The 14,941-nt window shown below is 43.4% G+C and overlaps 1 protein-coding gene across 2 annotated transcripts in view; it reads right to left on the bottom strand.

The window, feature by feature from the left end:
- The window catches only part of LOC126353803 (zinc finger protein Pegasus-like), a 71,064-nt gene that overhangs the window by 18,192 nt on the left and 37,931 nt on the right, over positions 1-14,941 (bottom strand). For both annotated transcript variants that reach the window (XM_050002900.1, XM_050002901.1), the window contains exon 4: positions 743-1,051. In XM_050002900.1, the coding sequence (XP_049858857.1) occupies positions 743-1,051 (309 nt within the window). The remainder of the gene's footprint in view (positions 1-742; positions 1,052-14,941) is intronic.

Raw genomic sequence — 14,941 nt, 5'->3', positions numbered from 1 at the left:
TCAACTATTCATTTGCTCCTGCATCAGGGCATTTGGAACATGGCTTGCACTCATTTTCTTATTGTCTTCTCATAAGATCCACAAAACCACTGGATTGGGGATGTTTAGCATTTCTCTTACCTCTGATTTTTCTGATCTAAGTTCTCATTGGCTTATCACTTTGTTCATCATCCCTCACTGTCTTCTGACTGTCACAAAACATTTGTGCCATTTAGTAACAGTTATCCTACTTAGTACCAACACACTGAACACTGTCTGAATCAGTTCAACTCTTCTTATTGTTGGAATCTCAACTTTGCACCAACAGTTTGTTGATAAATCCAATGTTTGTCTTCCTTCTCCATCTCAAAGTCACACACATACACAAAGCAGGTTATACAAGACATCCAAATGCCTATCAGTATGGCTGTTCGAAATGGTGCAAGCTACAAAGTCCAAAAGTTGTGTGATAAATAAGGGTAATAGGAAGGTTGCAAAGAAATCAGTGCTGGGAAATTATCGAGAGCACTGTGTACAGTCATCAGGATTAGTGCAAGAAACTACCCAAAGTATGATTTCCTCTTCATGACAGCCCACATACAACAGATTTCCCTTTTCATTGTGCAACAAAAATTTAAAAAAAATATTTTCTTTAACTCTGAATGAAGAATCATTGTGGAAACCAATTAAGTGATTTACATAACATTTAGCATGCATGTGACTGAGATGTTTAAATGCTAGAACTGAAAGCATTGGAGTGTACCTTTACAAGACTTGGAATGCCAGTTGAAGATGCAGACTGGAAGTGCACCTGCCCATCAGGTGTTGTTGTGCTTAGATTGACAGGCAATGGCCCAGGGTCAGCAGCTGACACTGGCTCTTGCTTGATGGGAATAAGTGAAATGGAAGGTGCCACAGCCACACTTTCTGCATCTTTTCCATTATGACTACTGGATGGTGCATTGGAGTTGGAGTCTGCTGAATGTGGTGATCCAGGACATGGGCAGTCTCCATTAAGATGCTGGGATGATGATTGACTTTCAGAGACTGACTGGGACAAAGGCTGCTCACACTGCAAGAATAAACTCAGTTGTTGGTATGTCATTATTGTTTGAGGTGGAACATAAAAAGTACTGAACAAATCAGACAAAGAAATCATAAATCACATTAATATCTTTTGAATTTATTATTGCCACAACAAAAATAACTAAGGCCATCTTTTCCATTATAGCTATATTATCAAAAAGGGGAACACATGCTGAAAATAATTACAATCAACACACTTAAGCAAATAATTCTGCATTTGATATATAATTAGAATTGCTTTCCAGGTTAAGCAATAAAAATATTATGTAGACTTGTAACAAAATATCCTGGAAACCTCACATTTACAAATCAGCACATGTTCTATTTCAACGTCAGTTATGGCTAATGATAAATGTTAGTTTCCAGTAAAATGTGATATACATGATTTCCATCTGATCTTTGAATCACAGTCTATGTTACAAAACAAATTCCTTAACTTGGTACATAAATTTTCAATAAGCTGCCCACATGCGTACACCAGGAATTATGAAACTGCAAAAATTCCAAAATAAAATCTAACTGTATACTTATTAGACATCTCTCCTACACATTATGAATATCTGCAAAATCACATTAACATTTCAGGAGCAATATTCATTGGAAACTAACCTCCACTCACACAATACACAATAAATGTTACATTTCAACAGTATTTGATGCAGACCTACTCATAAAGTAATTATTAAGAATATAATACATCTACATCTGCATCTACATACATACTCTTTATGGCGCCTGGCACTACTGGTCATTTTCTTTTCTGTCCCAGTCGTAAACAAAGCAATGGAAATATGACCATCAATATGCCTCCATACTAGCCCTAGTCTCTCTAATCTTATCTTCACTGTCTTTATGTGGAATGTACACTGGTGGCAGTAAAACTATTCTGCAGTCAGCCTCAAATGCCAGCTCTCTAAATTTTCTCAACAGTGCTCCTTGAAAAGAACATCGCCTTCCCTCCAGTGATTTCCATCTGTGTTCCCGAAACATCTCTGTGATACCTACTGTTGTTCAGCCTGCCTCTGAATTACTTCAATGTTTTCCTTTAATCCTACCTGATGCAGCTCCCAAACACTTGAACAGTACTCAATGTGAGATGCTAATTTGCAGCTATTTCAGATATAAATATATGTGAAGACTGCAAGATAATTACATATTATTAAAAAAATACAGAAGAATATATTTTGTCCAATAATCAACATAAGTTGCCAATTTTGCTAAGATCATGATAAGAAAAACTTGCAATTTCACCCTTGATATTTGTTTTCAAATTTCACCTGGAAATGTTAATGATGATGTTGAATGTGCCAGCATTACTGACCAACTGTAGTTGGTTTGTGTTTCCATGTGTGTGAAGAAACAGTATTGTTGTGATTGTACATACTTTTAAACAATGATCAGTCTTGTTCCTTTAGTAGAAGTAACTTCTGGAGTGCCACTGTAAAGTGTGATGGACCCTCACTGTTCATGCTGTAAATCAGCATGACCGATAATATTAACAGTATACTTAGACTTGTTGCAGATAATGCAGTTATCCATAAAGAAGTACAAAATGGTACACAGATTGGCAACATGCTTTAAATATTCAGAAATGTAAAACTGGACACTTCACAAAACACAAAAACATAGCATAACAACAGTATCACTGAGTCACAACTGGAATCAGTCAACTCATGCAAATGTCTGGGAATAAAAGTTTGTGTTGATATAAAATGGAATGTTCACATAGGCTCAATAGCAAGTGAAGTATGTGGCAAATTCTGGTTCATTGGTAGGATACTGGAACACTGTAGTTATTCTACAAAACATATTGCTTACAAAACACATGTGCAATCCACCTTAGAATATTGCTCAAATGTGAGAGGGACCCTAACAAATATGACATACACAGGATACTGAATGTATACAAAGAAGAGCATAATGGAATTGCTAAAAAACTGAACTGGGAAGCACTAGAAGACAGATGTTAACTATCCTGCAAAATTCTATTTACAAAGTTTCAAGAATGTATATTCGTTAAGGAATCTAGAAATATACTACAGTCCCCTACATATCACTCCTATAAATACTACAAAGACAAGACTAGACTAAGTACAGAGTACACAGAGGCATTTAAACACTTATTCTTCCTGCACTCCATGTGCAAATGGAACAGGAAGAAACCTTTATATGTGGAGCAATTGTTAGTACCCTCTGCCATGCACTTCACAGTGCTTTGCAGTATTACAGATGTGGATGTAAATTTGCAAACAGTTCAAAGGTAGGCCATTAAATTTTGTACCACAAGATGCATTTGACATCTGGAGACTAATCATTAAATGTGTTTAACTTTTGAATGAAGCCTGGTAAATCAGACCCAAGAATCTGACAATAATTGTGGTCACTACCTCCAACAGTGATGACAATTCTATAGGTTCAATTACACATAAATGCAGCCTAACAATCCCATACAGAAACAGGCAGCTACTGACATTTTATAAGCGTGTCACATCAAATCTTATGAATGATGATCTGAAAAAAAGTTGCTACAATGGTCTGAGAAAAGTGATTGTTAATGAGATTGTGACTGCTTTTTTCTAAATGTCATGTATATGACCTAATTTTCTTCTCAGAAAGAACTATTATGGAACACATGTACTTGGATACTGGTTAAATCCACAACCAATGCTAGAGTAGGACAAGAGTTCATGTTCCAAAAAAAAGGTGCCCCATTACACTGATATAAGAATGTCCAGGAACATCTAAACATACTGCTGGAAGCACAATCAATTTGTTACACATCTGCCACAGACACCTTCTGCACATGACCTTTCCAGCCACCAGTTTATTTAAGGTGTGTTTTATTGCCCTGGAGTTACCTCCCTTCACTTCTAGTAAAAATGTCAGAAGTCAGGTGCATTACTACAACCACTGACAACAACACACTAAAACACTGTAAGAGAAATCCCTACACTGATGGATATCAGCATTGTTAATGCATGATATTTCAAAAAATTGACTCGTTATCTTCAACAGGTGGTACCTACGACTGCTAGTTGAGTGGAATGGATCCAGTGTTTTGTACCTACGCTCTACCGCCTTCCATCGTTGGTTCCAGGTATTCCTTCTTTGGTCCAGAGTGCCTGTCTGTGGGCTAGCACTCCCATTTTCAGTTTTCAGCTAGTTCCAGGCATTCTCTCTGCAGTCTGCTACCACTAGAAACATTTTTAGACATTCCCTCTGTAGTTTGATGGGCAAGGACAAGCGCTGGTATTTCATCTTCAGTCCCATGGACACATCTATACAATGGCTTTCCATTTCTGATCTGGTGTAATTCTATGTGTTCTCTTTGCAATCCACTTCCACTAGAAGCATCCTGCAACATTCCATCTTTGGTCCAATATGCCTGCTGCTTATCTGGAGTTTCCTTCCCATGTCCTCATCCACATTCTCCATTTTGTGGAGTTCTGCTGCTGCTACTGGTGTCCCATAGCATTTTCAGAAACTCCAGTGCAGTATTCCAGGCTCTACCGAGTAGATACCCAGTGCCCTGATTCAGATATTTTCTGTCACCTTTATCTCTATAGTGTCTTGTATAACAATGTCTCAGTATCTGGTGGCCTGTGCCAGAACACTCATTCAATTATCGTTCATGGAATGGTTGAACTCCAGACAATGCTCAGCAATGATTGGTTGGTTGGTTGGTTGGTTGGTTTAAAAGAGGGGGGAAGGGGAAGGGACCAAACTGCTAGGCCATCAGTCCCTTGTTCTGAATAAAACAATGCCACAAGGGTGAGAATAAAACAAGCGAGACTGACAACACAAAACAGAGAGAATGGAAAAACCACAAGAACGACGGAATGGCAACAAATACTTAAATGGACAAAAGAGGAGAAGAAAATCATAAAAACACAAGAAACAGGCAGAAGAGATTAAAATGAGAAAACAGATTACCATGGCTGGCTGACCGCAAGAATAAAAACGAGAAGCCAGCCCACTCTGTAACACATTAAAATCTCCACACTAAAAGCACTATGACAGAGGACACAGACGGAGAAAGGACATGCACTAAAAAGACCAAATGATAAAACCAACCCTCATGAATAAAACATAAAACTAAATCAGCCGTTGAGATGTTGTCAGATAAAATTAGTGGCAACGAGTCCAGTAACCGAAGATTCCGTCGCAGGGCAGTGACAACTGGGCGCAGAATCGACACTGAGGTGGGTCTTCACGGTGCAAGAAGTAGCCATGGGTCACCAAAGTGTGGCCGACAGAGAATCACAGAGTCCCTGCGAGAGGCACACATGGAGGACTGCCACACTCTCACAGTCTCCCTAATGGAATACAGTTTGTTGTGCGTACTGAGACTATGGCATTCCATCTCCCAAAGTCAAAAAGCCTGGCGGTATAAAAACGAATGCAGGTCAGTTATTGGAATGCCGACCTCTATAAGTGATTTCTGTGTAGCCTGTTTGGCAAGCCTGTCAGCAAGTTAGTTGCCTGGGATTCCGATGTGTCCTGGGGTCCACACAAACACCACTGAATGACTGGACCATTCCAGGGCAAAGAAGGACTCCTGGATGGTCACAACCTAAGGATGACAAGGGTAGCACTGGTTGATAGCTTGTAGGCTGTTCAAGGAGTCAGTGCAAAGAAGAAACGACTCCCCAGGGCATGAATAGATGTGCTCAAGAGCACAAGGTATAGCCACTATCTGTGCATTGAAAACACTGCAGCCATTGGGCAAGGAATGCTGTTCACTATGTCATCCAAGGACATATGTGGAGCTGACATGACCACCAGACATCAAGCCATCAGTGTAAACTACTTCATGGCCTTGGTACAAGAGCCGCGGAGTGAACTGAGCTCTTTGGACCATGTGAAAGGTCCAGGCGAAGCTGTGGCCTAGATGTACACTATGGAGGTGTACGTGAATGGACCTTGAGTATAGGTGGTAAAGGCATGGACTCCAGTTCAGATAGAAGGGATTAGACGCAAACTGCAATTGGAAGCCCTGACCTGGATTGCCGATGAGGGAGATGAACCGCCATGGGTGGGAAAAGGAGATAGTAATTCGGAAGCACAGGAGAACTATGAACAAGTGAAATGTAACTGGTGAGCAGTTGCACACACCTGACTTGCAATGGAAGGACTCCAGCCTCCGTCAGGACACTGGTCACCGGACTCGTCCTAAAATCTCTCGTCCCTAGTCGAATGCCACAGTGGTGCACTGGGTTGAGTAAATGCAACACTGAGGGCGCTGCTGAACCATAAACCAGACTCCCATAGTCAAGATAGGATTCAACAAAGGCTCTGTAGAGCCGCAGCGGCGTAGAGCGATCTGCACCCCAGTTGGTGTTGCTCAGGCAGTGGAGGGCATTGAGGTGCTGCCAGCACTACTGCTTAAGCTGACGAAGGTGAGAAAGCCAAGTCAATCGGGCATCGAAAACCAGTCCTAAAAATTGATATGTCTCCACTATAGTGAGGGGATCATCAGTAAGGTAAAGTTCTGGTTCCGGATGAACAGTACGATGCCAACAGAAGTGCGTAACACACGACTCTGGGGCCAAAAACTGGAAGCTGTGGGCTAGAGCCCACGACTGCGCCTTGTGGATGGTTCCCTGTAGGCACTGCTCAGCAACACCAGTACTGGTGGAGCAGTACGAAATGCAGAAGTCATCTGCATACATAGAAGATGAGACAGAGGGCCCTACAGCTGCTGCTAGACCATTAATGGCCACTAAATATGGGCCACTGAATATGGGAGAAACCATGGGACGCACGAACTTGGACATGGAAAGTATGAAGCAGCAGGACATTCTGGATAAAAATCAGGAGTGGGCCTCTGAGACCCTACTCGTATAATGTGGCAAGGATATGATGTTGCCAGGTGGTGTCATACGCTTTTCGTAATTCAAGAAGATGGCAACAAGGTGTTGGCATCTGGAAAAGGCTGTTTGGTTGGCACACTCGAGGGACACAAGATTATCAGTGGTAGAGTGACCCACACGGAAACTGCCCTGGCATAGAGCCAGTACGCCATGTGATTCCAGAACCAAACCCAACTGCCGATATGTTCCAGCAGCTTACAAAGAAAGTTGGTGAGGCTGATGGGCTGATAGCTATCCACATCAAGTGGGTTTCGGACAGGTCTGCACACTGGTATGATGGTGCTCTCCCACCTGTGTGATGGAAAGATGCCATCGCACCAAATCCGGTTGAAGATCACGAGGAGATTTCGCTTATAGTCAGATGAGAGATGTTTAATCATCTGACTGTGGATCTGATCTGGCCCAGGAGCTGTGTCGTGGCAATGTGAAAGAGCACTGAGGAGCTCCCAATTTGTAAATGGGGCATTGTAGAGTTCACTGTGGCGTGTACCGAACGAGAGAACTTTCCTTTCCATACGCTGCTTGAGAGTGCGAAAGGTGGGGTAATACTCCGACGCAGAGGCCCAAGCATAGTGCTCAGCAGTCACCTTTGTGTCGGTAGATAACACGTCATTTATGTTAACACCGGGAACACCTTTTGGGGTCTGGAACCCAAAAACTCAGTTGATCTTTGCCCAGATTTGGAAGGTGACATATGGCACCCAATGGTCGAGACATATCTCTCCCAACACTCCTGTTTCCATCTCTTGATAAGCTGGTGAATGTGAGCACAGAGCCATTTAAAGGCTATGAGGCACTCCAGGGAAGAGTGCCGCTTATGCTGCTGTAGAGCTCGCTGATGCTCCTTAATTGCCTCAGTGACTTCTGGCGACCGCCAAGGCACTCTCTTTCGCCAGAGCACCCTAAAGAATGATAGATCGCGTTTTCTGCCACCAAAATGATCATTGTAGTTACCTGCACAACCACCACATCGATGTTATCATGTGGGGGAGATTCAATGGTGACAGCAGAGGTGAAAGCGTCCCAGTTTGCCTTGTTTAAAGCCCATCTGCATACTGAGGTGTCTGTGGGCCTGATGCCGGGGCAGTGACAGGAAGATGGGGAAGTGGTCACTACCACACAGGTCTTCATGTGCTCTCCAGTGGATAGATAGGAGAAGGCAAGGACTGCAAACCAAGAGATCAATGGCCAACAATGTGCCATGTGCCATGTGTGTGGGCAGCTGTATTTAAGAGGCAGAGGTCGACTTGCTACAGTAAATTGCTGACATCTCTGCCTCAGCCAGTAAGCACGGTGCCACCCCACAAGGAGTTATGAGGGTTAAAATCTCCCAAAAGTAGGAAAGGTTTAGGGAGTTGATAAGTGCAGCCATTGCGTTCAGGGGTACTGCACCAGCTGGAGGAAGATACACTTTGCAGACAATTATTTCCTGTGTCATCCTTATCCTGACAGCCACAGCTCCCAGAGGGGTTTGAAGGAGTACAGGTTCACTGCATACTGAGTTCAGGACATAGACACAAACTCCACCTGACACTCCATTATAGTCACTACGGTTCTTGTAATATCCCCTATAGCCGCGAAAGGCAGCGGTCTGCATTTCTGGGAACCAGGTTTCCTGAAGAGCAATGCAGAAAGCAGGTATAAAGCTTAAGAGTCGCCATAGCTCAGTCAGGTGGCGAAAAAAAACGCCACAGTCCCACTGGAGGACGACATTATCATGAGCATGGGAAAGCATCAAGTGCACAAGCAGGCAGGTATTCACCTGCTGCATCTGACTGAGTATTTGTAGCCATTTCTATGGTGGATGAGACATCAGTGAGATCCAGGTCTGCAGGGGATGCTAAGATCTCCATCACATCCTCAGATGCAGAACTGATGGGGAGTGGTGGTGTTGGGGCAACCAGATGGTCCTGTTTATTAGCAGACTTCTCCTTAGTTTGCTTGCTCTCTTGCTTCTCTTTAGGCACTTGCTTGGAAGATTTCTCTGAAGCAGCTTCAGGCACAGAGGAAGACTGTGAAGCTCTTTGTCCAGCAGCTTTTGGCTCCTTGAGCCATTGGTGAGTGTCCGCCGTGGCATTAGTGGAGACCTTGGGAGAGAGGGCCCCAAGGGACCCCTTCCACACAAGAGGTGCCAGAGGAGGCTGCTGCTTCTCCGGCAGGGGGGAGGGGACCTGCTGGGTGCTCCTCATGGTGGAGATAAGATCAGTGAGTTCCCTGTGTTTGGGGGGGCCTTGCTCCCAAAGTAGGTGCTTTGGGAGCAACGGAGGAAGATTTGCTCCCTACCATCAAGGCAGCGTCCGTATTCTGGTGGCATGGAGGGCCCACTGTTTGTGGCACGGAGTGAGGAACCACTGGCACTTGGGACGGCAATGGTGACGTAGCTGCAGAATACGTCAATGTCAACCAAATGGGGTGTGATCTTTCAAATTTACGTTCAGCCTCTGTGTAAGTCAACCAGTCTAGGGTCTTTTAATCCATGATTTTCTGCTCCTTTGGAATACTAGGCAGTCTGGCAAGCAGGGGGAGTGGTGCTCTCCACAGTTGATGCAAGTGGGAGGAGGTGCACATGGAGTATCTGGATGCAGTGAATGTCCGCAGTCTCGACATGTGGTGGTGGAAGTGCACCGGGAAGACATGTGCCCAAACTTCCAGCACTTAAAGCACCGCATAGGGGGAGAGACATATGGTTTAATGTCACAGTGGTAAACCATCACCTTGAACTTTTCAGGCAGTGAATCACCCCTCAAAAGCCAAGATGAAGGCACCGGTAGCAACCCTGTTGTCTTTGGGCCCCCTGTAAATGCACCAGATGAAATGAACACCCCACCATTCTAAAGCGGCATGGGGCTTGTCGTCAGACTACAAGAGGAGATTGCAATGGAAAATGATCCCTTGGATCATGTTGAGGCTTTTATGGGGATTGATGGAAACAGGAATATCAGCCAGCTTGCCGCAGGCAAGTAATTCTCAGGATTGGGCTGGGGACGCTGTCTGAATCAAGACTACGCTGTTTCGCATCTTGGACAGCGCTGTCACTTCTCCAAACTTATTCTCAAGGTGTTCAACAAAAAAATGAGGCTTTGTAGGTAGAAAGGAGTCCACATCAGTTCTGCTACAGACTAAAAACCGAGGCAAATATGGCTCTCTCCACTCTGTAGCCCTATGTTCCTCCCATGCTGTAGCGAGGGAGGGAAACGATTTAGGGTCACACCTGTTGGCATTGTATTCGCTCTTGCCCTTCTTAGAGACTTGCTGGTGACCATATGGCACCAGCAAGAGATGACTTAGTTCGCTTCATTGCGGGTCATTCGCCCAGATGCCATCCACTCCTATCAGGGGCTCTCCCCAAGGGTGCTACCCAGCCACAGCAAAGGCCAACTGACATGATAGCCATTGCCGGGAGTCTTGATGCCCCAGGAAGACAGGCATCTACTCCTTGGCATACATGGGGAGTTTACAGCTCAGGCATCAGCAGTCTGATCCCTTTGTTGTCTAGGGGCGACCACCAAATAGGTACATGATGGCCCCACCACAACGAACTGGCAGCCATGATGGATATTGGGTGCAGAAAAATCCAATACTGTCATGGGGGTGAAAGAGGACAGGAGACAACGGAAGAAGGTGACATATCCTGAACAGTGTCCTTGCCCAAATAATTGAATCACAGGTGGAAATGCAAAGCCATGAAAAGAGATTCAGGAGATCAAATCTAACGGCCCTATGGATAATTTGTGCAGCATGTAAGGCGTCCTTCTCCATATGGCCCGCACTTCTGTAGAATTTTGAAAGTGGCAGGTCAAATCCTAGAATAGGACCTGAACTCATAAGTCCGAAAAGTGTGGGACTCCTTTTAGTCATCTCTTATGACAGGCAGGAATACGTCAGGCCTATTATAACCCCCGGACCTGCAGGCGGTGCTCAGCAATGGCTGATTTAGTTACCTGTCTTAGTCGGGTGTGCCTCTGATGTTCTTTGCATCTGATGTCCACTGTCCTAGTTGTTTGGTCAATGTACAACATGCTACACTGGCAAGGTATATGACAAACTCCTGGTTTTCATTGTCACAGGTCATTTTTCATGGTTCCCATTAGTTCTCTTATTTTGGTAGGTAAACAGAACATACACTTGATGTTGTACTTCCTGAGAATCTTGCTGATTTTGGGAGAAACAGATTCCACATAGGGCAGGAACACCACAGACTTTGTCACATCTTGCTATTCTTCTAGGTTGTGCGGCGGGGTGGCTGTGTATCCATTCTTACGGAACAGATGCTCTTTTTCTACTGCAAAACTATCGGAGTCTGACAAGGTGTGTGCCCTGTGGACCAATGTCTTCATGAACTTGAACTTCCGCACTAGGTGATGACAGCTGCTGGCTTGCAGCCATAAATCAGTGTGTGTAGGTTTGCAGTACACACTGTGGTCATCTGAGCCATTTGCCCCCCTTTTGGCAAGTACATACCTAAATGGCAATTGCCCATCCTTTTCCAGTTATGTGCTGAACTTAATAATTGGTTGACATGAATTCACATGTTCCAGGAACTCACTGATCTTATCTCCACCATGAGGAGCACCCAGCAGGTCTCCTGGTGAGTTTCTTCTGCCACATTTGGTGGAAGGGCATTGGCTACCTGCTCCACTTCACTGAATGAAACCTGAAATGGGCACATTTCTAGGGATCACTGAGAAGCTGTGACCCCTGCTGTGTACCTTCAGAGTAGTGTCACCAAACTTATTGCCACTTACGTTAATCATAGAGTGAATGTTCATCATCTGCTGTGTTTTTTTACTCATGCAGTCAAACACTGCAGACTGGCATGCTGTGACAAATGTCAGGCGAGTACGGCACTTGTGGGAGAGAGGATCTGAGATTTGTGCCACAGCCCATACCAGAGTGAGCTTTTATACCCTTCACCTGTCCGTGGAGATCTCCTAAGAAGCTGAAGACTGGGACTGGGTAGACAGTGTCCTCCTGGTCTCTAGTGAAATAAGTGAAGTAAGAAAACATAGCATCTACATCTACATCTGCAAGATACTCTGCATGCCACCGTACGGTGTGCGGCGGAAGGTACCCAATACCACTACTAGTTATTTTCTTTCCTGTTCCACTTGCAAATAGTGGGAGGGAAAAATTAATGCCCATATGCCTCAGAATGAGCCCTAATTTTTCATATCTTACTTTCATGGTCCTTATACGCAATGTATGTTGGCGGCAGTAGAATTGTTCGGGAGTCAGCTTCAAATACTGGTTCTCTAAATTTTCCAAATAGTGTTTCTCAAAAAGAACCTCATCTTCCCTCCATGGATTCCCATTTGAGTTCCTGAAGCATTTCATAACACTTACATGTAGTTCAAACCTACCAATAACAAATATGGCAGCCCGCCTCTCAAGCTGTTCAACATCTTCCTTCAATCTGACCTGGTACGGATCCCAAACACTTGAGTCGTGCTCAAGAGCAGGTCACACCAGTGCCCTTTATAGGTGAACCACTCTTTCCTAAAATTCTCCCGATAAACCTAAGTCGACCATTCACCTCCCCTACCACAGTTCACACATGCTTGTTTCATCTCATATCGCTCTGCAACATTATATTTAAAAGACTTGACTGTGTCAAGCAGGATACCAGTAATACCGTATCTGAACATTACAGGTTTGATCTTCCTACTCATGTTTACACATTTAGGGCTAGTTGCCATTCATCACACCAATTAGAAATTTTGTCTAAGCTGTCTTGTATCTTCCCACAGTCACTCAACTTTGACATCTTACTGTACACCATACATCATCAGCAAACAGCCACAGACAGATTGCTGCCTATCCTGTCTGCCAAATCATTTATGTATATAGAGAACAGCAGCAGTCCTATTACGCTTTCCTGGGGCACCCATGATGATAACCTTGCCTCTGAACACTTGCCTTCAAGGACAACATACTGGGTTCTATAATTTAGCCACTCACATATCTGTGAACTTCTCGGTAAGTCAACCTTTTTAGAGATGGTTGCATGACTTGGCTGTTCAATAGAGGATGTCAAACTGAGCACCTTTCAGCCATCAAATTTCCAACCTTATTGTATTTGGCAACCAGTTTCAGTGTTTTACTATGCCATTTTCAGGCCCCTGACCAATGTGTAGGAAGAATCTACCTCAGTTGTGATCAAAACAGGCACCAGCAATACTGGTATTAGTAGATACTTGCTAAAGTGATTGCTTCAACTATCACCTGCTGACTTAGGCAATGTGTCAAATGCTTTCCAGAAATCTAGAAATAGAGAGTCTGTCTGTTGCCCTTCATCCATAGTATGCAATATATCAAGTGAGGAAAGGGCAAGCTGAGTTTTGCATGAGCGATGCTTTCTAAAACCGGGCTGATTCGTGAGCATAAGCTTCTCTGTCTCAAGAAAATTTATTATATTTGAATTGAGAATATGTTCAAGGATTCTGCAGCAAGCAGAAGCTAGGGATATTGGTCTGTAATTTTGTGGGTCCGTTCTTTTACTCTTCTCATATACTGGAGTCACCTGTGTCTTTTTTCAGTTGCTTGGGACGTTGTAGTGGGTGAGAGATTCATAATAAATGCAAGTTAGGTAAGGGCCAATGCCATAAAGTACTCTTTGTAAAATTGAATTGGGATTCCATTTAGACCTGGTAATTTATTTACTTTCAAATCTTTCAGTTGTTTCTTATTACTATATCATCCACATGGGAGTTTGTCTGATGGTCAAATGATGGTATGTTTGTACGATTCTACAGTGTGAACAATTTCTTGAATGTAAAGTTTAAAACTTTGGCTCTCATTTTGCTATCTTCAACTGCCACACCAGACTGGTCAACAAGGGGCTGAATGGAAATGTTAGATCTGCTTAGCGATTTTACATAAAACCACAATTTCCTGGGATTCTCTGTCAGATCTTTTGCTAAGGTGTGACAGTGGTAGATATTGTATGTTTTGGGCATAGCTCTTTTCATAGATGCCTGAATTTCTGCTTACCTTCACTTGTTGTCATTTGTGCATTACATTTGAACCAAGAGTGCAACAGCCTCTGCTTACTCAGGATCCTCCAAATTTTGTTATTAAACCATGGTGGATCTTTTCCAACCTTTATCCACTTACTAGGCTCATAATTCTTCAGACCACAATTTCCTTTATCCACTTTCTAGGCTCATAACTCTTCAGACCACGATTTACAATCTGCCTAAACTTTGTCCATCTTACTGGAACTAGGTGATGCCAGTTCACTGTCTAAGTGAGATACTAATAACTGCATATCTGCTCTATCTAGCAAAACACTTTGCTAGCCTTCTTGACTGATTTATTAACTTTTGCATTCATAGTGGCTATAATTACATCATGATCACTAATCCCCGTTTCTATACTAACACTGTCAATAAGGCTCAGCCCATTTGTTACTACAAGGTCTGAGATATTTCCACTGTGTGTGGGCTGCCAAGCTAGCTGCTCAAGACAGTAATCAGAAAACACATTTAAAAGTATTTTGCATGACTGTCTTTCTGTATCCCTCGCAATGAATCCATAGACATCCTAGTCTATACTCAGTAGGTTAAAGGTGCCTCTAACTAGTATTGCATGATCTGGGTATTTATGCACTACTGATCCTAGACTCTTTGGATGACTCTACAACTGTCACACAGCAGAATTAGTTGACCAGTAAAAACATCCAACACCTGTTACATGCAATGAGATAACTTCACTGTCTAGCTGTTCAGTAGATGGAGGATACTGACATTGTTATTAATCTAAGTGGCAAGGAGTTTGAGTATACCACTACAAAGATACTCTGCAGGGATCTCAACTTTGCAATGACTCCAAATGTGACCATTTCAGGTTTCATCAGTTCATTGGAGCAAGTAGCCAACATATTTCCACCAAATATGGCAGAAAAAAAATTGATGGGAAACCTGCAGGCACTTACTAGGACAAAGCCTCAAGAAAATACATCTCAAGTGAAGAGTGATGGCACTCAAGAGGCTCTGGGAAGACAA

The sequence above is a fragment of the Schistocerca gregaria genome, chromosome 3 (genome assembly GCF_023897955.1).
Source record: "Schistocerca gregaria isolate iqSchGreg1 chromosome 3, iqSchGreg1.2, whole genome shotgun sequence".
Lineage (NCBI taxonomy): Eukaryota > Metazoa > Arthropoda > Insecta > Orthoptera > Acrididae > Schistocerca > Schistocerca gregaria.
This window is presented reverse-complemented; position numbering and strand designations above follow the sequence as displayed.